Source organism: Phaseolus vulgaris, chromosome 11 (genome assembly GCF_051622355.1).
Source record: "Phaseolus vulgaris cultivar YP4 chromosome 11, ASM5162235v1, whole genome shotgun sequence".
Taxonomy (NCBI): Eukaryota; Viridiplantae; Streptophyta; class Magnoliopsida; order Fabales; family Fabaceae; genus Phaseolus; species Phaseolus vulgaris.
The window spans coordinates 50883942-50906201 of NC_143508.1; the positions used below are offsets into that span (position 1 = coordinate 50883942).

The window sequence follows — 22260 nt, forward strand, 5'->3', positions numbered from 1 at the left end:
GTGGGTAAAATGGATGAAGAAAATTGATGGAAAAATATGAAGTTGGTTGATGAATTTAGAGACTTAGAAGCAACTTTGTTACTGCATGCTGTGACAAGAATTTTACTTCCCTTAGTCCCATATTTAATAGGAGTTTGCAATGATTTCCATTGACTTCAGTCTTCATTCTAGACATCATCCAGAACGAGTAGAAACTTCTTTCCCATCAACGATTCTTTCAATTGTCCCTGAACCATTTTTAGGTTTCTGCTATCATCGGTTGACTTATGGATTGTCTCAAGAATTGCTCTGATTAACTTGAAAACATCGAATTCATCAGAAACATAGACCCAGGCTTTGATAGCAAATTCACCCTTTATCATTGGGTCGTTATACAAATGTTGAGCAAGTGTGGTCTTACCCATCCCGCCCATACCCACAATAGAAAGTATTGACAGTTGGTTATGATAGTTCTCATTGTCAGATGTGAGCCAATTAAGGATGTTTTCTTTGTCCTCATCTCTGCCATAAATAACCTCTTCAGCCACCAACGACGAGGATTCATTTCTTTTCTCTGACACTTTATTACCCAATCCAGATCCAACACCATTAGAAATTTTGAAATCTTGAACAAGCTTTTGGTTTAAGAGAGATTCTAGATCATCTAGGATTTCTAACATGTCAGATTCAAAACTGCGTACCTTGCTAGCACTACTCTGGAATTCAGCTTTCAATTCACTTTTGGAGAATTCATAGTCTAATTGCTCCAACAGATCCTCCGCATCATACAACGCATCTCTGACCTCATGAAGCCATTCTTTGACCAATGAATTAGTGAACTGCTTTTGTTCTGCATCATCAATCACAACATTGATGTCCATCAACTTCCTCTTCAACTTTTTCAGCAGCCTCACATCGAGCTTTCTCCCACGAAAGTAGTCGAGAACTTGATGAGAATCCAGCTTGTCAAATAGCATCTGGAGAACAGCACAAAAAAGAGCACCACCAAGTGTTTCTAGGACTGGCATGGTTGGAAAGGAAGTGGCCAAATGAAAGAGAAGAAATGGTTGTGAAGATTGGAAGTGCAGCTTAGTTACGTGAATGAAGAAGTGACAGAAGTTAATGAGTGAGTATTTTGTTGGAGATGGCTTGCTGTTGATTATTCCCGACAGCACTACATGGGTTGCATAAGATTTTCTATCAACTTTAGTAATTATTCTTTTTCAAAGGCTCACTTTATGAATAAAGACACCCAAGTGTCCATTTCCAATTTTCTTTTTTCTTTATACAGAATGACTTTATGTCAATAAAGGACTGATGGCCAAAAAAGCAGTAGATGTTTACAATTACAATTTTATAGAAAAGAAAGTGATATATTTGCAAAACTATGAAATGTGATTTCTATAGCTACTTTAATCCATTTAGTGAATTTGGATGGCTAACTGATGAATAAACTACTTTAATTCCCAGTGATGATGTGTTGTTAGAGGTTGCTGTGAAGTATTATTTATAACACATTCTATCCAACAGATTTTTTACTATTAATTTTACATGATTAGCACAAAATTATGGAAAATATTAATACTATAGTAAGCCACAAGGAAATGCCTTTTTCCTTTGATTCAGTGAGCTTAGTGTTTGCAAAAGCATCTGCTTGCCGTGAGCAATATAAATCAAACATTGGTCTTGGTGCTTAGTGTTCACCTTAGGTTTCTTTGGAAGGCCACTCTGTTGTTTGTTTAATAATCCCAAACAATAAAGGACTTTTTCATCAGACATTTTACAAGTAATTTATTTTGCTGTTAAATTAGTGTGATCTCTGGCATTACCTCACCCAACAATATCCTCATAATTTGGTTGTTTATTAAATATGGCAAACAACATGTATATGTTTAAAATATCATTTGAATTTTTTTTTATCAGTCAAAAGAATAAAACTAATACGAAATAAAAAGGGGTGCTTCACCCTAGTAGAAAACAAGATGAGTAATCCCTTACTCTGATTACAATAATAGAACTCCCCTAATCTCATTCCTAACTGGTCTAAAATTTGGCCTAACCAGTTCCTCATGATAAAAACTGGTATGAAGGGCAGTAGCAAAAAACAAGAACCAAAAAATTGTCTTTATCCAAACAAGTTATACGCCTATGTTATGTTGGTAGCAAAATCATTGCCTCCTCATCCAGGTATAAATAATACAGAATGAACTATTTTGTTGATTTGGGTTATCATTGCCTGCAGAGTGCATCCCTCTGACTGTTTTCCTTGAGCCCAATTAACCACTAATGATATACAGTGCCAATGCCAACTTCTGATATCCCAACTAAAGATTCCAATTCTTGGCAATCTGTGAATTTGGTTGCTGCTTTAACTCAATACCTGGAACTGCATAACAACAAATAAAGAAACCCTTATGAACTGACATAACAGTAGAGTGGAATCTTCAGAGTACAAGGATGAGTAAACTGCCATTACAGGAGGGCTATGTATTGCAGGATGCCCACTTTTGCTATGCTATGGATGAAATTTTTTAAAAACCGAACATGGAGACCATCACTAGACTCTCAACATTCTATTCAAATACTATCTAAACTAAACATGTAGCCTCATGTCTTCTCAAACCTAACAATGGAGATTCATTTCACTGAACGCCTATGCTGTACCAAACAACTCATTTGGTTTTATAAGCTCTGTTCCTAAGTTTCATACTGATTATAAAATTATAAGCACTAATCTAACCGTTTTCTTGCTATACAGTGACACGGCCACCATTGCGTTAATCAGATCTTCTGCTTCTTCACCTTCCAAACTGTAAATTTGCAGAACAAAAATATATAAAGATTCAGAAATATGAAAATCAAAATTAATGGGATAGGGGAGGATAAAAGAAGATCAATGAATACACTGTAAACAAAGTTCTAAACAAGCAAAGCAAAGAAAAATATGAGAAGGCTATAAAAACATATAGAATTCAGTTACCAGTTCAGTGTTCTACTGATCACAAAAGTCAAGCCACCTAAATAGTTAGGAGCACCTTCAGGGATTTCCTCTCCTTCAAATTCCATTATTTTTTTCAACGCATGCCCTCATTTCAATTAAGCCAATGGAAGCAGAAACTGAACCTGCACTCTAATTTCAAACCTCACAGAAATATCTGCATTTGAAAAATGGGAAAAATCACAAAAAATAAAAGAAAATGAAATATACAACAGCATCACACTCACATTTTTCTCAGACTGGGGTTTATCCGAAGACAAGATTATCGATAATAAAACATTACAAAGGCAAGAAGTTGATGCGTGGAGAAAGTGGTGAACTAGATACTAAAATATTTGCACTAAATAAGATTGTATTTGAAATGATTCAAAGATAGTGTGGAGGATTGGCACCTCAAGAAAATGTAGGCATGTGAGAATTGGTGCCTTAGGAATTTCCAATTTCTGCTTCGTCTTTTATGTTCACTTGTTCGCCATCAACCAATATAGTTTTAATGTGAGCAATCTTTTTCCAGTCTTCACCTCCTTTCTTGCAGCGCTGTTTGAGCAATGGGCAACATTCAATTTGGAGAGTTGAAATGGATTTGGGCAGACCCTCCTCTGGAAGCATTGGAGTATTGGACAATTATGAATAACCAATTTCTGAAGAGAGGAGAGGTGAAAGAAACTTCTGTAGTTCAGTTTCTTAAGTTTTGGACAATCATTTATGCGTAGCTCAGTAAGAGAGAAAGAGAGAAAACCATTACTTGGAAAACACTCCACTTCCTGTTTTTGAACAGACAAAAGTTCTATGGAAGGATCATTGATGGAAGGATCATTGGTTTCCGGGAGCCCCTTCTTTAGTGAGGCAACAAGTTTGGAACATTTCAAGAAATACATTTCTTTTAGATTTGGTGGCAAACATCCCTCAGACAACTCCACTTCTGGACAATCATATATATACATAAATATAAGAGATGGAAGGAGGGCAGACATGCGTTTAGGCAATGATTTCAATTTATCCAATTTTTCAATCCAAATTCTCTCTATCTGCAGTGCAAATAATCCTTCATTGGGAAATAATTCAAATTCAGAGCATTTTTGAATTGTCAGAATCTTCAAATGGCCATGAGGGTGCACCTGTGATATCATTTGTAGGTTATGACATTCGTTAAAACAAAGTTGGCGGAGTTTTGGGAATAAGTCTAGAGGGAAGTTTGTGAGAGAGTCACAAGATTGATTGATATTCAATACTACTAGGAAATGGTAGTAATGGTTTATGGGAATGTTCATGCTCGAACAAGAATAAATATACAAGGATTCAAGAGAAGTATCAGATACGAGGAGCCCTATCATATCAAATAAAGATGTCTTCGTCTTCACACCTTCAATTTCTACCACCCTCGGAGCTGAAGCCCCAAGTTGTTCACATTGCTGAATAGTTAGATGCTTTAAATGAGGAAGGTGCTTTGGCAAGTGCCCTTTGAGTTTGGGACAATTCCACAAAACAAGACTTTGAAGACTTGGAAACGCACCTATTATGCATTGCCATTCTTCCCATTCCGTCATATCCTCAAAGTTCAACTTTTCCAAGGATGAAAAAGCAGAAGAGCTAAACCCGTAAAAATCAGCATCTATCCTTACTATCTGACGAAGGCCGGTAATTTTCAAGTCCTTGAGAGATGTCAAAAGTCCAAGGGAAGGCAATCATTGACAATATTTACAGTTATCCAAGTTTAAGGACACCACATTCATTAGAAGTTTATGAGATAACCAACGTGGAAATTGTGTGCCATAATAGTTCAGGATTGAGAAATGCTCCAAATGTCTGGAAGGTTGCAGATTCTCAAGTAGTTCTCTTTCTTTTATTGAATCCTCATTGTTTCGGTTTAAATTCCATTCTAAATTTAACCCCACAAGATATGTTTTATTCTTCAAATCAGCAGCCAATGCATCATAGGGACTCACGATATTTTCAAGATTTTGAATTGATAGCTTTCCATGAAGATCAAGTTGTCCTAGTTGTTGAATACTGAACTCATTACTACTTTTTCCAACCCTAAACCCACCCGTCCATACTTGAAGATTCTTCAACTTTCCTGAAAGCACTAGACCTTTTCTTAAGGTAGTTCCCCTAAGTTCAAGGCGACGCAAATTAGGAAGTTCATCCAAAGTCGAGGGCAGTTCCCACAAATTGAGACAAGTGTTCAACTTCAACACTTGCAAATTACAAAGTGAACATGTTGAGTCGGGAAGCCTCTTTATAATGGTACCTGAAACGTCTAATGAACGGAGAAGTATAAGATCGGCTATAGTGTCAGGAACCTCTTCTATGTAAGTACAACAAGACAAAGATAAGAGTCGTAAGAACTTAAAGTTTGAGATCAACTCTTGTATTGATATCCCACAAGTCCTAAATGTGGAAAGAAATGTTCGTAGCCTTTTAGCATCACATACACTCCAATACTCATGACCTTCACTATGATTCATTATAGCTTAAAAGTGACGGGTTGCCTTTGGTACACTTCCTCGTCTATCAACACCCAACCTGTAGCAAATTTCGCCAGAAACATATTTTGCTAAATCATTCAGAAGGTCGTGCATCACAAAACATGGTTTGTTATGCATTATGTCTTTTGTGATTGAATGTTGAAAGAATGACCTTGATAATAGATCATTGAAGTATTGTTCACCTACTTCTTCTGGAGACTTACTCTGTTGAGAGCATTGTAAAAAATTTTCAGCCATCCATGAGAGAATTAAGTTGTCCTTGTCAAACTTATGGCCTTTGGGAAATAACGCACAATAAGCGAAACATCTCTTGAGATGAGAAGGAAGATGGTAATAGCTCAATAACAAAGCAAGGATTATTTTACTATCTGCTATTGGTAAGTCCCATATGTTACTTCTCAGTACACCTTCCCACTCTGCAACAAATGACTTTGACTATAAGAGACCTCCTACCGTTTCAAGGGCCAGAGGCAGTCCTTGGCACTTTTCAACTATCTTCATGCCAATCTCCTTTAACTCAGAATTCAACTTAGAGTTGTCATCTTTCCCTGCATGTTTAGCAAAAACTTGCCAGCTATGATCTTTTTGTAATTTCTTTAGTTGGTGTATATGGTTTGACTCCAAGGTAGAAGCAACTTTGTTATTGCGTGTTGTCACAAGAATTTTACTTCCCTTAACTCCATATTTAAGAGGAGTTTGCAATGATTTCCATTGGTCTCGGTCTTCATTCCAGACATCATCCAAAACCAGGAGAAACCTTTTTCCTTTCAACAATTCTTTCAATCGTCCCTGAACCATTTCTAGGTTTCTGCTATCATCAGTTGACTTATGAATTGCCTCAAGAATTGCTCTGGTTAACTTGAAAACATCAAATTCATCGGAAACGCAGACCCATGCTTTGATAGCAAATTTAGTCTCTATCATTGGGTTGTTGTATACATGTTGAGCAAGTGTGGTCTTACCCATCCCGCCCATAGCAACAGTAGAAACTATTGAAAGATGATTATGATTTCCATTATCTGATGTTAGCCAATTAAGGATCTTTTCTTTGTCCTCATCTCTGCCATAAATAACCTCCTCAGCCACCAACGATGAGGATTCATTTCTTTTCCCTGACACATTATTACCCGACCCAGATCCAACACCACTAGAAATTTTGAAATCTTGAACAAGCTTTTGGTCTAAGAGAGATTCTAGATCTTCTAGGTGTTCTATCATATTGGATTCAAAACTGCTTACCTTGCTAGCACTGCTCTGAAATTCAGCTTTCAACTCACTTTTGAAGAATTCATAGTCTATTTGCTCCAACAGATCCTCCGCATAATACAACGCGTCTCTGACCTCATCAAGCCATTCTTTGACCAATGAATTAGTGAACTGCTTTTGTTCTGCATCATCAATCACAGCATTGATGTCCATCAACTTCCTCTTCAACTTTTTCAGCAGCCTCACATCGAGCTTTCTCCCACGAAAGTAGTCGAGAACTTGATGAGAATCCAGCTTGTCAAATAGCATCTGGAGAACAGCACAAAAAAGAGCACCACCAAGTGTTTCTAGGACTGGCATGGTTGGAAGGGAAAGTTGGGAAATGAAAGAGAAGAAAGGGTTGTGAAAATTGGAAGTGCAGCTTAGTTAAGTGAATGAAGGAGTGAGAAAAGTTAATGAGTGAGTGATAGTTGATTATTCCGACAGCACCAAGTGGGTTTCATAACATAATATTTTCTACCAACTTTAGTGAATGAGTCTTTTTCAAAGGCTTACTTTATGAATAAAAACACCGAACCCACTTATAACATCTTACATGACTATGAAATGGATTCATTTCCCATTTTCTTCTTTCTTTTAGCAGAAGTGGTTCCTTATTAAGAATGAGTTTATGTGAATAAAGCACTGATGGCCAAAACTATGAAATGTGATATCTATGAATTTAGATGACTAAGTGATGAATAAAATAAAACCGCAATGGTTCACCATCTTCCGTAATTTCAGGCATCACATCACAACGTGTGCTCACTTTCTTGAAGATGGCGTTTGGCCAAAAAGCAAAAGGAAGAAAAGAAGAAAAATAGTATATGAAAGTTTGAAGTTACTATACCTCTCCCTAATCAAATGTATAAGAAATAAATATTAGTAAACATATAAACTACGTTTCATATTTTTGATAATTAATTTATATTATAATAGAAAATCATGCCTAATTTCATAAAAAAATAATTTAAAATAAATATGAAAATAACCCAACATTACCATTATACTTTCGAAAAATTTGTTTGCGCTGCACTTGTTAAAGTCTTGTGTGAGAAGTATGCGATTGGATCATGTTGAAACATTCACATTTATCTCTATAAACTCTAGCTTTGTCGTCACCACATTTAGTGTTTGCAAAAGCATCTCCTTGCCGTGAGCAATATAAATCAAACATTGGTTGGTGCTTAGTGTTGAACTTAGGTTTCTTTGTTTTCTCGCCGGTTGGACTGGATGGAGAGCTCCGCTTCTGATTTGTCTTCTCTTGATGCTTTGGAATGTGACTCCGTTGGGACAGAGGGGTTCTACGTGTTGATCACACTCTGACGATCAAGTCAGTGAGAGCATACAAAATAAGTAATCAGTTCCATTCTAAATTACTCAGAAACAACATACTTTTATCGGGGTCTCAAGCCCCTTTTATAGTTATCCCTTTAACATTTTTCACTCACAAGAATATAATCTTAACTGAAAGCATATACAACAAAAAAATACTTTGCCTACGGGCACCTTCTCTCACGGTGTTAACAGCAAAAGAGAATCTCGTGCAATTTTATTCACGGGTGCTGACTACTTAATTAACAACTTTATTCATATATTCTAACAACTTTTACATATATTAACATAGATATTTGACTAACAGCTTTATATATACTAACATATATATTCAACTAACGGCTTTCATATTAACATATGACTAAACTCAATATTTATTCCAAATCGTGCTTATCATTAAAGTTGGGGCGAGCTCATGAACTGCTTTTGGGCCCAAAACTGAGCCGATCATACCCAAATGCCTGGACCGAAGTCCCGAGCACCCCTGTCCAGTACACAAGCCCCAGGCTCGAGCGGAGCTTGACTTGCCGAAGAGGCTTTCTAGCATTCGATGGCTGATGCGACGTTTCCTCATAAAGTAGGTGAGGTGCGATTGCCGAAGCGGCTCCTGACGGGACACCTTATCAGATTAAATATGCAGCGTCCACGTGGCGTGGCATCAACAATCGACATTTCCTATCGTTTCAACTTCTCCACACTTTCAAAACATCCATTTCCCCTTTTTTTCTCTACATCCGCTATGAAGCCATGTACCCTTGGGCCAAAACGGACCTTTTTAAAGAAACCTCTTTCTATACCACCTATGAACGTATTAGGGGTTTAAGAAAGAGTGGTTGCACCTTTGGTAAGAGGCACGATAGGTTTGTAAGAATAGCAGAGTGTAGGAAAGATGAGCCCGTATGTTGTAATGAATCCTCGGACCCCGAGGGTCCATTATGTTTCTTTTATGCTACCTTTTTTAAGAAAATCCTTTTACGTCTTCCTTTGTCGATTTTTGAAAATGAATTGTTAACCGAGCTCAACGTAGCTCTTGCCCAGCTACATCTGAATAGCTGGGGCATTTATTTGTGCCTTTACTATTTTGTGTTTACAACTCAGAATTTCGCCGACTGTGGAAGTTTTCCTTTACTTCTTTGAGACCAAACATTCAAGCTGCCAATTATGGGTATCCTTAAATGGTGCCCTTGGAAGAGCTTTGCTCACACTTTTCCAGTCTTCTTACAAAAATTTCAGGGGCAAGTTCCTAAAAATCCGAGCTACCAAAGGAGATCCGATCCTTCTGGATGAGTTTCCTTTATATTGGACCCCTGAACCAAGATTCCAGAGTGCTCGACGCCTGGACGACTTGTCCCCACGAGATCAGGGAGTATGCGAATTCTTAACGAACCTAAAGGTTGTTTTTGACACTTCCTTCCTCTTGAACAAAGAGTACCTTCCTGGTGTTTTGAAAGCCTAAACTGGTACTCCTCGTTTCATACCTTTGGTAACATAAACTCCATTACCGTGCTTAACCACTATTTTGCATAAAGGATGTTGTCCGACATCAGGAAATCAGAGATGGTTGAACGTATTAGAAAGATGAGAGCTGCTACCAGCCTTAGCAAGGATTCTCAAACTCAAAAAAGGAAGGCCCTGATCGAGGTTGCTCCCACCCCATCCGATGAGGACGAGCACACCAATTCGGGCCTTGTTTTTAAGGGAAAAAGACGAGAAGTCGCTCCCCCCACTGAACACTCCAACTCGGATGGTCGAGCTCCATATCAGGAGTTTGTCACTGGTCCTGCCGGTTAACCAGATCGTGCTTCGTGCGTAGCTAAGACTCGCGTATCAAGGACTCCTTCGTCTTTGTTCCAAATCTCCACCCTTCGCCGCCGTAAGTACCTGAAACAGAGAGAACAAAGGGCGCCCTCGCGACCGTTTGCACTCCGACGCTCAAGTCAGTATGGCAGTAAACACCGTGCACCTCCGTATCGAAACACTACAACTACAATATTCTGAAGGTGCGTAATTGGTTTCTAACTAACTTCTCTCTTGCGTTCAAATCACTCGTTCGTACAGTGTGTAAGTGTGCAAATGATTCAAAACATACCTCACTAAGCTTTCTGAAAAGCTTATATACTTTGAGTTTCAGTGCTTCTGCCACGTGTCACGTATGACTTAAATGCAACTCGGGGAGGAGGCCTTACGACGCTGTAACCCAACTTAGGGAAATCCCAACGCGTAAGTTTCCCTTCCTCGAAGTGCATCTGGCGTGAGGGGTGACTACCTGGGTGCCAACTCATGCGCCCAACCTCTAGTCACTCGCCCTGGGAGTATCTCTGCCTTCCTCTCGTACCATGCATGTAGATTACCCTCTGGGACGTGGCCCTCTTCTGGGTCGTATCTGTCCCAGTCATTCTCCAAAGGTGGCGTGCACTGCCGCGTCTCTACGCCTCATGCATGGGTACTTCACGAGTCGAGTTTCTCCCTACTGGTACTGAGAGTATGGCTTTGAAGCCACCTTTCTCTTCTCTTTATTACTCTTCTGAGGTACCGAGGCCCGAGGCCTCCACGCCCTTACTGTGGCGCCTCTTACCATGCCGCCCCCTCCACGGTCACTCCTTCCTGTGGGTATCGAGGGGTGCCCTTCCTATTTATGGGCGCGTCCTATGGTGCCGCCTCCTCCATGGTCGTTCCTACCCGTGGGTATCCGGAGGTAGCGCCCATCGGATGTAAGTACCCCTTGGTTTGGACCCAGTCAACGCCCGAGGCCTGACCATCTTCCTTCTCATTTCCCTGCGCCCTTGATGGGTTCCACCAAGTGTTGACTTTGGTCAACGCCCATGGATGAATCAGTACAGTCACCATCCAAGAGTGTGAGGCTGAAAGCTCCCACATGAAGAGCTTATGGGATGTTGGTTTCGACACTCTTGCTCACAATAGGCCTCCTTTCTCATTCCTGAAGATAAAGCCAGATTATCTGCTCAAGGTAAAGATCTCCTTCGTCACGATTCTTTGAAGTTGTTCAGTCAATCATTTGCCTTGGCTTGCTTGATCGATGACAAAGCTCAAGATCGCCAAGCGTCTGAAGAACAGAAGTCCAAGGAGATGCTAGAGCTCCGCAAGAGGATAGACCACCTCAAAACAGAGAACAACCAACTCAAAAACTTGCGCCAGAAAGCTGAACATCTCTACAACGAGAAAACTCAAGAAGCCCTACTCGAAGAGAGGAACAAGCTGCTATCTGAGATAGAAAATCTAAAGAAGGTGCCACCAAGAAGATCGAATCCCTAAAAGATGATGCTACCCGATCCTTCTTGGCTGGCTTTGAGATGGCCTTGGAACAAACAGCCGTAGTACATCCAACCCTTGACCTCTCTACCTTAGACCTGGGTAAAACCGTGATCGATGGCCAATTAAGAAAGAAGTAATTTAAACATTTAATGGTCTGTAATATGCTAACTTTCCTTACCATTAAAACACTTTATATTTTTATGAGTACTTTACTTATTGCCTCTTAATCGCTTTAACATGTACAACTATTTTAAAACCTTTACGAATGCATGTCACTATACTTAACTTATGATATAGCAAAATTCGACTAGATTAAGTATAACAATTACTATCAATACACATTCGGATACTCTCTTACTCTAATATACAAAATGACTTTATGTCAATAAAGGCTGATGGCAAAAAAAAGCAGTAGATGTTTATAATTACAATTTTATAGAAAAGAAAGTGATATATTTGCAAAACTATGAAATGTGATTTCTATAGCTACTTTAATGCATTTAGTGAATTTGGATGGCTAACTGATGATTAAACTACTTTAATTCCCAGTGATGATGTGTGGTTATAGGTTGCTGTGAAGTATTTATAAAACATTCTATGCAACAGATTTTTACTATTAATCTTACATGATTAGCTCAAAATTATGGAAAATATTAATAATATAGTAAGCCACAAGGAAATGCCTTTTTTCCTGTGATACAGTGAGCTTAGTGTTTGCAAAAGCATCTCCTTGCTGTGAGCAATATAAATCAAACATTGGTCTTGGTGCTTAGTGTTCACCTTAGGTTTCTTTGGAAGACAACTCTATTGTTTGTTTAATAATCCCAAACAATAAAGGACTTTTTCATCAGACATTTTACAAGTAATTTATTTTGCTGTTAAATTAGTGTGACCTCTGGCATTACCTCACCCAACAATATCCTCATAATTTGGTGTTTTTAATTAAATATGGAAAACAACATAGGTTTAAAATATGCAAAAATCAATGCCTCTTCATCCAGGTATAAATATTGCAGAATGGACTATTTTGTTGATTTGGGTTATAATTGCCTGCAGAGTGTATCCCTCTGACTGTTTTCCTTGAGCCCAATTAAGCTTGCAGTGCAATTCCTTAACCACTAATGATAAACAGTGCCAATGCCAACTTCAGTTACCTGTTAGTTAGGAGCACCTTCAGGAACTTCCTCTCCTTCAAATTCCATTCTTTCTTTCAACGCATGCCCTCATTCTGGAAACAGAAACTGAACCTGCACTCCAATTTCCAACCTCACAGAAATATCTGCATTTGAAAAATGGAAAAAATCACAAAAAATAAAATAAAATAAAACAGCATCACACTCACATTACAAAGACAAGAATATCGATAATAAAATATTACAAAGACAAGAATATCGATAATAAAATATTACAAAGACAAGAAGTTGATGCGTGGAGAAAGTGACGAAGTAGAGATTAAAATATCTGCAGTAAATAAGATTGTATTGGAAATGGTTCAAAGATAGTGTGGAGGATTGGCACCTCATGAAAATGTAGGCATGTGAGAATTCGTGCCTTAGGAATTTCCACTTTCTGCTTTGTCTTTTATGTTTACTTCTTCCATATCAAGCTATATATATAGTTTTAATGCAATCTTTTCCCAGTCTTCGCCTTCTTCTTTCTTGCACTGCTGTTTAAGCAACGGACACTGTGCAATGTTAAGTACTGAAATGGATTCAGGCAGACCCTCTTCTGGCAAGCATTGAAGTATTGGACAATTATGAATAACCAATGCCTTAAGAGAGGAGAGGTGACACAGACCCTGTAATCCAGTTTCTTTAAGTTTTGGAAAATCATATATGTATAGAGTAATAAGAGAAAGTGGGAGCAAACCTTCACTCGGAAAACACTACACATCCTCTTCTTTAGTACACAAATATTCTATGCAAGGATTGGTTCCCCAAGCCCCCTTTAGTGAGGCAACAACTTTGGAGCAACGGAAGAGACTCATTTTTTTTAGATTTGATGGCAAACATTCCTCATCGATTGAGAGATGGAAGGAGAGTGGACATGAGTTTAGGCATTGATTTCAATTTCTCCAATTCTTCAATATGAAATGTCTTAATATATTTGTGGTTTGTCTGTGATATGAACAATCTTTTTCCTGTTGAAGGTAAGTATGATGTCACTGATTTATTTTGGACTTTGATTATAGTTGTGAATGTGGTAATATTAAAGGACCTCAGGATGAAGACATTGAATCCAATGTAATGGAAATAATTGGATCAGATATTAAGTCACATACATTACATGCCCGACTGACCCAGCTGCAACACATTACATTTCGAGCTTCAAATTTTCAAGTGTACAAGTCTGCCCATGTTTGCATGTCTAAGGGGTTCGTTCACAACTTGCAGAATTTTGATTTCTTCCATATGCTATTTTTGCATCACTGTTTGTTTGTAAACAATGTAGAGAACTTTACATAGTAATGTGTGGTTTGAATCTTGGTCATAGTTTCTCAAGTCTGATGAAATTCACAGTTTGAGACTGCATCTACATCTAATTATTTGTATGTGCAGAACTGCTTTTGAGATTAAGTGACATTTCTTCCTAGTTCTATCCGGTGATATTTAGTGATTGATCATTCAGTATAAAAAATAACTAGCTATTTTTTTTATCAGTCTAAAATAAAATAAATTAAACTGAACATTTCAGATGCTCCAACCCAGAAACAGATAAAAAAAACATATACAAAAATACAAATCATCTACTTTCTTAAGGCTCTTCCCTGCTTAAAACCAAGCTGCAATCGCTCATACAAAAAGAAACAAGAAAGAATCAAACTAAGAGTTATTCCTTCACCAATTTCTGCTGCATTTTTGTATTTCTTTCTGCAGCTTTTCATCCAGCTTTAGTGCAGGAGGTTAAGCTTGGTGAATCATTGGCTCCAAAAGAAAAGCCACGCTCACTGCTTAAAACTGCAGCTTGTTCGAGACCATACTATCAAAGCCTATACTAATGGCCATTGGCTTCTTCTGTTGTTAGTTTCTTCTACTTTTAGAGATTTGAATCTTCTTCTCTTAACTTTCTTCCAGGATAAGGCTTTGCTCAAGCTGCCAAACACAGATCCGAAACCAGTGTGGTCAAATTATCCCCTGCTCCAGAAATAACTAGCTATATATAGTAACAGGAACTAAAAAATTTATTGATCTTACTGATTTATTTACTTTTAAAACTTGACCTATTTAATCTGACACTTAGCAGATATTGTCCATGAGAATTTGTGAGGAACACAAACATGTTCCCTATTGTCTGAGGCAGGCATTAGAATTTTCTTATTTGCTATGCTCACTATAAAAGGAAGGACAGGGAAAAATAAAAAATATCCTATAGTATTGATATATATGATAAAAGATGCTGAATGATTATAAAATATTCATATGGTGTTTCATGTCTAAATAACTAACTACATGAGTAAATCTCAATCATTGATAACAATGATCCGTGTGATAATTACATTTACTTACATTTAATCTTCTAATGTAAAATGTCTCCATCTTCACACCTTCAATTGGAAGGTGCTCTGGCAGGTGTCCTTTCAGTTCAGTTTGGGACAATTAATTACAAAAGGACTTTGAAGTCTTGGAAAAGCACCTGTCATGTCATTCTTCCCATTCCTTCATATTAGTAAACCACAACGTTTCCAAAGGATGCAAATGTTTTTGAGTGTTCTGCATAAAGTAGTTGAGTTTGGATAATGTTCTGAAAATATCTCAACTCCTTATATTAAATCCAAGGAACCTTAATTATGTCTGAACTCTTAATTTAAAGCATTAATACGATATGTTTCTTTTTAATATATATGTCTATATAGAATTGAATTTAAAGTGTAATAAAATGAGAATATTTTAGAAAATAATATAAATTCTTTATAAGAATTTAGATTTAAATTTATAAGAATAACTTTGATATTTTTTTTAAATGATAGAATTTCAAATTTTATATAAAAATATAAGAATTTTAAAATTTTGATAATTTATCATTTTGACATTGTTTTGTTCAAATCGTGAAAGTTGAGTTTTCTGTTAGACGGTACATTTTTAGTTATATTTTTTGTTTTTTTATCAATAAATAATTAAATGAATTAAAAAAAGGTAACACTTGAGGTTTTGGTTTAGATAAGTTATAAGATTAAATGCAATTTTCTCACAATAACCTGCTCTGTTTATTCAGAGTTTCCTCAACAACAGATTGAAGGTGTTACTAAGAAAAACTTGATTATTTCAATGAGGAAGCAAACAAACTTAAAATAAATCAACCGTGAAATGAGAGGGTTAAAACTTGATAACATTAACTAGAAAAACACATAATATTCCAGATCATGTTGCAAATAGGGGGATGATCAACCTAGTTGAAGTCTTCAAGATATTGTCGGTCCCTACATAACAACAACATCTGACATTTTTTTTTATCAACAAAGAATGAAATTAAATTAAGAGGGATACAAAAGGGGTATCCCAATCCTTTTACATAAACCAAACCACATTAAGAATCTCCAAGAATAAAGAGATGAACAAACACCCCAGAAGCAATAGATAGATAATGTTTGTTGCATAAGCTAGACATCCTATTCCAGCTAGCACCGTGTTTGTATTGGAATGCTATAAGCACTGCAAACTGCAGCTACAAAACCATCAAAATACACCAAAATATTGGTTATCCCCACCACCTCATTGACATTCCTTCTACCCAGCTTGCAGTGGCACGATTGTAGCACTTGTCACAGAATTAATCACTTCAATGCAGCATCTTCCATTCGCTCCTTTTTGGACTTTGGTTTCCCCCTGTTTGCTCCTTTTAAGCTCACTTCTATCAGAAACCAACTTCCTACTTGTCAGGGTCTATCTCACACTTAGATTGGTTGGAGTTTACAACTTCGACTTACATCCCAACAACATCTGACATGGTTGGTCTGTATGTTGCATTTTCTTGAACGCACAACAAATCAATGTGTATGCACTTCTCAACTTCACTGCCTTTGAAGGATTTTTCCAGCATTGGATTCCAAACATTTTCCCTCACACCAAGTTCTCCAAGCCTACAAATATTTTTCATTAATTTGTGAATAATATTGTTCTGACAGATAGAATTCTTTGTTCTTTCTTCCACAAATGGTTTGTAGAACTAGAATTCCAAAGCTGAAAACATCAGATTTTACTGAAAACAATCCTTGCATAGCTTACTCAGGAGCCATGTATCCACTAATTCAAAACAATAGAGCTTTGTTAATTTCTCTGAAGTATGCATTCACAAGTCCTACTGATAAGATATGTTTGGTATAAGTAAAACTTACTAAGTGCTCATTACTCGCTTTGTATTTGCTGGTTCTGTCCAATTTCAAATGCCCTTGCCAATCCAAATTGCTAGCTTTGAGATCTCTATGAACTACCCTGAGTAGAGAGTCCTCATGAAGGTATAGAAGACCTCTTGCTATTCCATTGATAATGCTTAATCTTACTTTCCATTGTTTTCTTTTCTCATCATCTGTCAACTCAAGTAGGTAAAAGGAATTTGAACATTACAAGTCATTAACAGTTTTAAGAGTACAAAGTTGGAAAAAAGGGTACAGATACAGTTTAGATGTTGTCTTTTCTAATCATTCAAATAAAAGTCGAAAAAAAAAAGATTTTTATGATTTGATAAACCTATTTTTCAAATTTTAACACTAATTCGTGTAAACTCATTCCATTTTATTTACTGGTAATATATTAAAAATAATGTACAACCATAGACTTAATGAGAAGTGATTGGTTATTAGGTGTTTTTACACGTAAAATAGATGTAAGAATTGTTTCTAAAGTCAATTATTAATGATTGGTAATTTATTCTACCTAATTGACTAATAAAATCGATTGTTTAACTTAAAAATTGTTTTTAAAAAATCGATTGTTTAACTTAATGCACTACAAGAAAATCGTGAAATAGAAATCAATTTTAGATATCAAAATAATTAGTTGCAATAGTAACTAAATTAGAGACCATTTTAAAAACTAAACAAAAATTTGGTTTCTAAATTAGTTTCTATTATTGTTAAATAGTTTCTAAATTGGTATCTAATTAGCAATCAAGGTTTTAACTACCAATTATTTAATTTTTAAATAACATAGACAAGAAGTTGATGCGTGAAGAAAGTGGTGAACTAGAGATTAAAGTATTTGCACCAAATAAGATTGTATTTGAAATGCTTAAAAGATAGTGTGGAGAATTGGCACCTGATGAAAATGTAGGCATATGAGAATTGGTGCCTTAGGAATTTCTAATTTGTGCTTCATCTTATATGTTTACTGCTTCCATATCAAGCCATATAGTTTTAATGTGAGCAATCTTTTCCCAATCTTCGCCTTCTTCTTTCTTGCACCGCTGTTTGAGCAACGGACAGTTTGTAATTTCGAGTTGTAAAATGGATTCCGTCAAACCCTCCCCTGGCAAGCGTTGGAGTATTGGACAGTTACTGAGCAACAATTTTTGAAGAGATGAGAGGTGATAGAGACCCCTGTAGTTCAGTTTCTTAAGATTTGGACAATCTTTTATGTGTAGCCGAGTAAGGGAGACTGGGAGCAAACCTTCATTCGGAAAGCACTCCACATCCTCTTTTTGAATAGACAAGGATTCTATAGAAGGGTTGGTTCCCCAAACCCCCTTCTTTAGTGAGGCAACAACTTTGGAGCAATTTAAGAGATGGATGTGTTTTAGATTTAATGGCAGACATCCGTCAGACAACTTCACTCCTGGACAATTATTTATCTTCAGATAATTAAGAGATAAAAGGAGGGCAGACATGCGTTTAGGCATTGATTTCAATTTCTCCAATCCTTCAATCAAAAATGTCTCTAGTTGAGGTGCAAATAATCCTTCATCGGGAAATAATTCAAATTTAGAGCATTTTCGAATTCTCAGACTCTTCAAATGATGATGAGGGTGCCCCTGTGATATTATCTGTAGGTTACGACAGTTGCGTAAATCAAGCTTGCGGAGTTTTGGGAATAAGTCTAAAGGGAAGTTCGCTAGAGAGTCACAACATTGAATGATATTTAATTCTACAAGGGAATTGTAGCAATGGTTTATGGGAATATTCATGCTTGGACAAGAATCAATACACAAGGATTCAAGAGGAGGATTAGATACGAGGAGTTGTGATATATTAAATGAAGATGTCTCCATCTTCACACCTTCAATTTCTACCGCCCTGGGAGTCGAAGTCACAAGTTGTTCGCACCGCTCAATAAATAGAAACCTTAAATGAGGAAGGTGCTCTGGCAAGTGCCCTTTCAGTTTAGGACAATTCGTCACCCAAAGTTCTTTAAGACTTGGAAAAGCACCCGTCATGCATTGCCATTCTTCCCATTCCTTCATATCAGTAAACTTCAACGTTTCCAAGGATGCAAATGCAGAAGAGCTATTCCCGTAAAAATCAGCATCTATCCTCACTATCTCATGAAGGCCGTCAATTTCCAAGTACTTGAGAAATGTCAAAAGTCCAAGGGAAGGCAACCATTGGCAATATTTACAATAGTATAACTCTAAGGACACCATATTGAATAGAAATTTTTCAGATAACCAACCTGGAAATTGTGTGCCACAATAGTTAAAGATTGACAACTGCTTCAAATGTCTAGAAGGTTGCAAATTCTCTAGTACTTCTCTTTCTTTTATTGATTCTTCATTCTTTCGTTCCAAATCCCATCTTAAATCTAGCCCCACAAGATGTGTTTTATTCTTCAAATCCGCTGCTAATGAATCACATGGATTCACAACATTTTCAAGATTTGAAAGTGATAGATTTCCATGAAGATCAAGTTGTCCTAGTTGTTGAACACTGAACTCACTACTAATTTTGCCAACTTCAAACCCACCTGTCCATACTTGAACATTCTTCAACTTCTCTAAAAGCACTGAAACCTTTCTTAAAGTAGTTCCCTTAAATTCAAGACGGCGCAACTTAGTGAGCTCATGCAAAGTCGAGGGCAGCTCCTTCAAAAGATTACAATTGTTGAGCTTCAACACTTGCAAGTTATAGAGTGAACATATTGAGTCGGGAAGTCTCTCTATGTATGTGTATGAAAGGTCTAATGAACGAAGATGTATAAGATCGACTATAGTGTCAGACACCTCTTTTATGTTATGACAAGAAGACAAAGATAAAAGTCGTAAGAACTTAAAGTTGGAGATCAATTCTTGTATTGACATCCCACAATTGCTAGATATGGACATAAATGTTCGTAGCCTTTTAGCATCACGTAAACTCCTATACTCATCACATTCAATAGGATTCTTTACCATTGAAAAGTGACGAGTAGTCTTTGGTACGCTCCCTGGTCTATCAACACCCAACATGTAGCACATTTCACCTGAAACATATTTTGCTAAATCATTCAGAAGGTCGTGCATCACAAAAATTGTTTTGTTGTACCAAATTGACTGCTGAAAGAATGACCTTGAGAATAGATCATTGAAGTATTGTTCACCTACTTCTTCGGGAGACTTACTCTGCTTAGAGGATTGTAGAAAATTTTCAGCCATCCATGAGAGAATTAACTCCTCCTTGTCAAACATATGATCTTTGGGAAATAACGCACAATAAGCAAAACATCTCTTAAGATGAGAAGGGAGATGGTAATAACTCAACAACAAAGCAGGGATGATTTTACTATTTTCTATCGGTAAGTCCCACATGTTGCTTCTCAGTACACCTTCCCACTCTGCAACAGATGATTTTGACTGTAATAGAGATCCTACCGTTTCAAGGGCCAAAGGCAGTCCTTGGCATTTTCCTGCTATCTTCATTCCAATCTCCTTCAACTCAAAAATCAACTTAGAGTCGTCATCTTGCACTGCATGTTTAGCAAAAACTTGCCAACTGTCATGTTCTTGTAATTGCTTTAGTTGGTGTATATTGTTTGACTCCAATGTAGAAGCAACTTTGTTACTGCGTGTTGTCACAAGAATTTTACTTCCCCTAGTCCCATATTTAAGAGGAGTTTGCAATGATTTCCATTGGTCTCGGTCTTCGTTCCACACATCATCCAGAACGAGGAAAAATTTACTTCCTGTCAAAGATTCTTTCAATCGTCCTTGAACCATTTCTAGGTTTCTGCTATCATCAGTTGACTTATGAATTGCCTCAAGAATTGCTCTGGTTAACTTGAAAACATCGAATTCATCAGAAACGCATACCCAAACTTTGATAGCAAATATATCCTTTATCATTGGGTCGTTGTATGCATGTTGAGCAAGTGTGGTCTTACCCATGCCGCCCATACCCACGATAGAAAGTATTGAAAGCTGGTTATGATTTCCATTGTCTGATGTCAGCCAATTAAGGATAATTTGTTTGTCCTCATCTCTGCCAAAAATAACCTCTTGAGCCACCAATGATGAGGATTCATTTCTTTTCCCTAAAACGTTATTAGCCAACCCAGATCCAAAACCACTAGAAATTTTGAAATCTTGAACAATCTTTTGGTTTAAGAGAGATTCTAGTTCATCTAGGAGTTCTAACATCTCAGATTCAAAGCTGCTTACCTTGCTAGCACTGCACTGGAATTCAGCTTCCAACTGAGTTTTGGAGAATTCATAGTCTATTTCCTCCAACAGATCCTCCGCATCATACAATGCATCTCTGACCTCATGAAGCCATTCTCTGACCAATGAATTAGTGAACTGTTTTTGTTCTGCATCATCAATCACAGCATTGATGTCCATCAGCTTCCTCTTCAACTTTTTCAGCAGCTTCACATCGAGCTTTCTCGCACGAAAGTAGTGGAGAAGTTGATGAGAATCAAGCTTGTCAAACAGGAGCTGGAGAACAGCACCAAAAAGAGCACCACCAAGTGTTTCAAGGACTGGCATGGTTGGAAAGGAAGTGGCCAAATCAAAGAGAACAAAGGATTGTGAAAGTTGGAGTGAAGGTGAGATTTATTTTCTTCACGATGGCTTCACTTCAATCCTTGTTTTTTACTCTTCTGGACCACACAAATACGATCACGTGTGTAAATTAGTTGAGTTTGGATAATGTTCTGAAAATATCTGAACTCCGTATATTAAATCCAATTTTTCTTTTATTTAGACAGTGACAGTGTTGAATCAGTCATGATTCTATTACTCTAGCTAGCTCAAATTTATTTAGAAAAGTTAACCATAGTATAAAAATAATAAATCAATAAATATCTTAGATATACTAAAATCAAAATTCCTTATTGATACAGTTAAAGTTATATTAAAATGATGATGGAATTTATTCAAGGAGGATAAAATTTAAAGCATTAATACGATATTTTTTCATTTTAATATATATGTATATATATAATTGAATTTATTCATAAAGTGTAATAAAATGAACAAATTTTAGAAAATAATATAAATTTATCATTTTGACACTGTTTTGTTCAAATCTCATGAAAGTTGATTTTTTTTTTTTGGTTTAGATAAGTTGAGATTAAATGCAATTTTCTCACAATGACCTGCTCTGTTTGTTCAGAATTTCCTCCACAACAGATTAAAGGGGTTGCATAAGAAAAACTTGATTATTTCAATGAGGAAGCAAACAAACTTAAAATAAATCAACCGTGAAATGAGAGGGTTAAAACTTGATAATATTAACTAAAAAAAAAACTTAATTGAAGTGTTCAAGATATTGTGTATTGCATGTAGGAAATGTGTAAAATTTATGTTCAAGAAACCCAAACTTATAGACTCTTAGATCTTTGCTATAATTGATTATTGTTTCACTCATTTGTGCACTTAATATATTAGCAGCTGACATTATTGATTATCCTAACAAAGATATATTTGATTTTTTCTTTTCATTTGTTTACATAATAACAGTTTAACTTACTAAGAATGTTCTACTAATAGAAACAAAAGAAGATGAATTTTGGATTGAAACTCATTTACCAGATTCAC

The 22260-nt window shown here is 36.7% G+C and overlaps 2 protein-coding genes and 1 pseudogene across 4 annotated transcripts; all 3 read right to left on the reverse strand.

Moving 5' to 3' along the window:
• Positions 1 to 167: 167 nt before the first annotated feature.
• LOC150023372 (putative disease resistance RPP13-like protein 1) lies at positions 168 to 1007 on the reverse strand. The gene has a single exon (XM_090297821.1). The coding sequence runs from the start codon at positions 1005 to 1007 to the stop codon at positions 168 to 170; it is 840 nt and encodes a 279-aa protein (XP_090153947.1).
• An 889-nt stretch (positions 1008 to 1896) lies between these two features.
• LOC137818891 (putative disease resistance RPP13-like protein 1) lies at positions 1897 to 7155 on the reverse strand (annotated as a pseudogene). Its single transcript, XR_016517757.1, has 4 exons — positions 3370 to 7155; positions 2960 to 3134; positions 2720 to 2789; positions 1897 to 2365 (listed from the first exon to the last, which is right to left on the reverse strand). The product of XR_016517757.1 is annotated as a putative disease resistance RPP13-like protein 1 (transcript).
• An 8421-nt stretch (positions 7156 to 15576) lies between these two features.
• Positions 15577 to 21333, reverse strand: LOC137818905 (putative disease resistance RPP13-like protein 1). Of its 2 annotated transcripts, none has more exons than XM_090297016.1 (3): positions 17571 to 21333; positions 16652 to 16842; positions 15577 to 16396 (listed from the first exon to the last, which is right to left on the reverse strand). In XM_090297016.1, the coding sequence occupies exon 1, from the start codon at positions 21205 to 21207 to the stop codon at positions 17632 to 17634; it is 3576 nt and encodes a 1191-aa protein (XP_090153142.1). In that variant the 5' UTR covers positions 21208 to 21333; the 3' UTR covers positions 15577 to 16396; positions 16652 to 16842; positions 17571 to 17631. The 2 variants fall into 2 exon arrangements, with proteins under 2 accessions (XP_090153142.1, XP_090153141.1); XM_090297015.1 differs by having other exon boundaries at positions 15577 to 16559.
• Positions 21334 to 22260: the final 927 nt, after the last annotated feature.

Coding starts and splice junctions, on each gene's coding strand:
- LOC150023372 (XM_090297821.1), bottom strand. CDS start 1,007: ATGCCAGTCCTAGAAACACTTGGTGGTGCTCTTTTTTGTGCTGTTCTC.
- LOC137818905 (XM_090297016.1), bottom strand. CDS start 21,207: ATGCCAGTCCTTGAAACACTTGGTGGTGCTCTTTTTGGTGCTGTTCTC.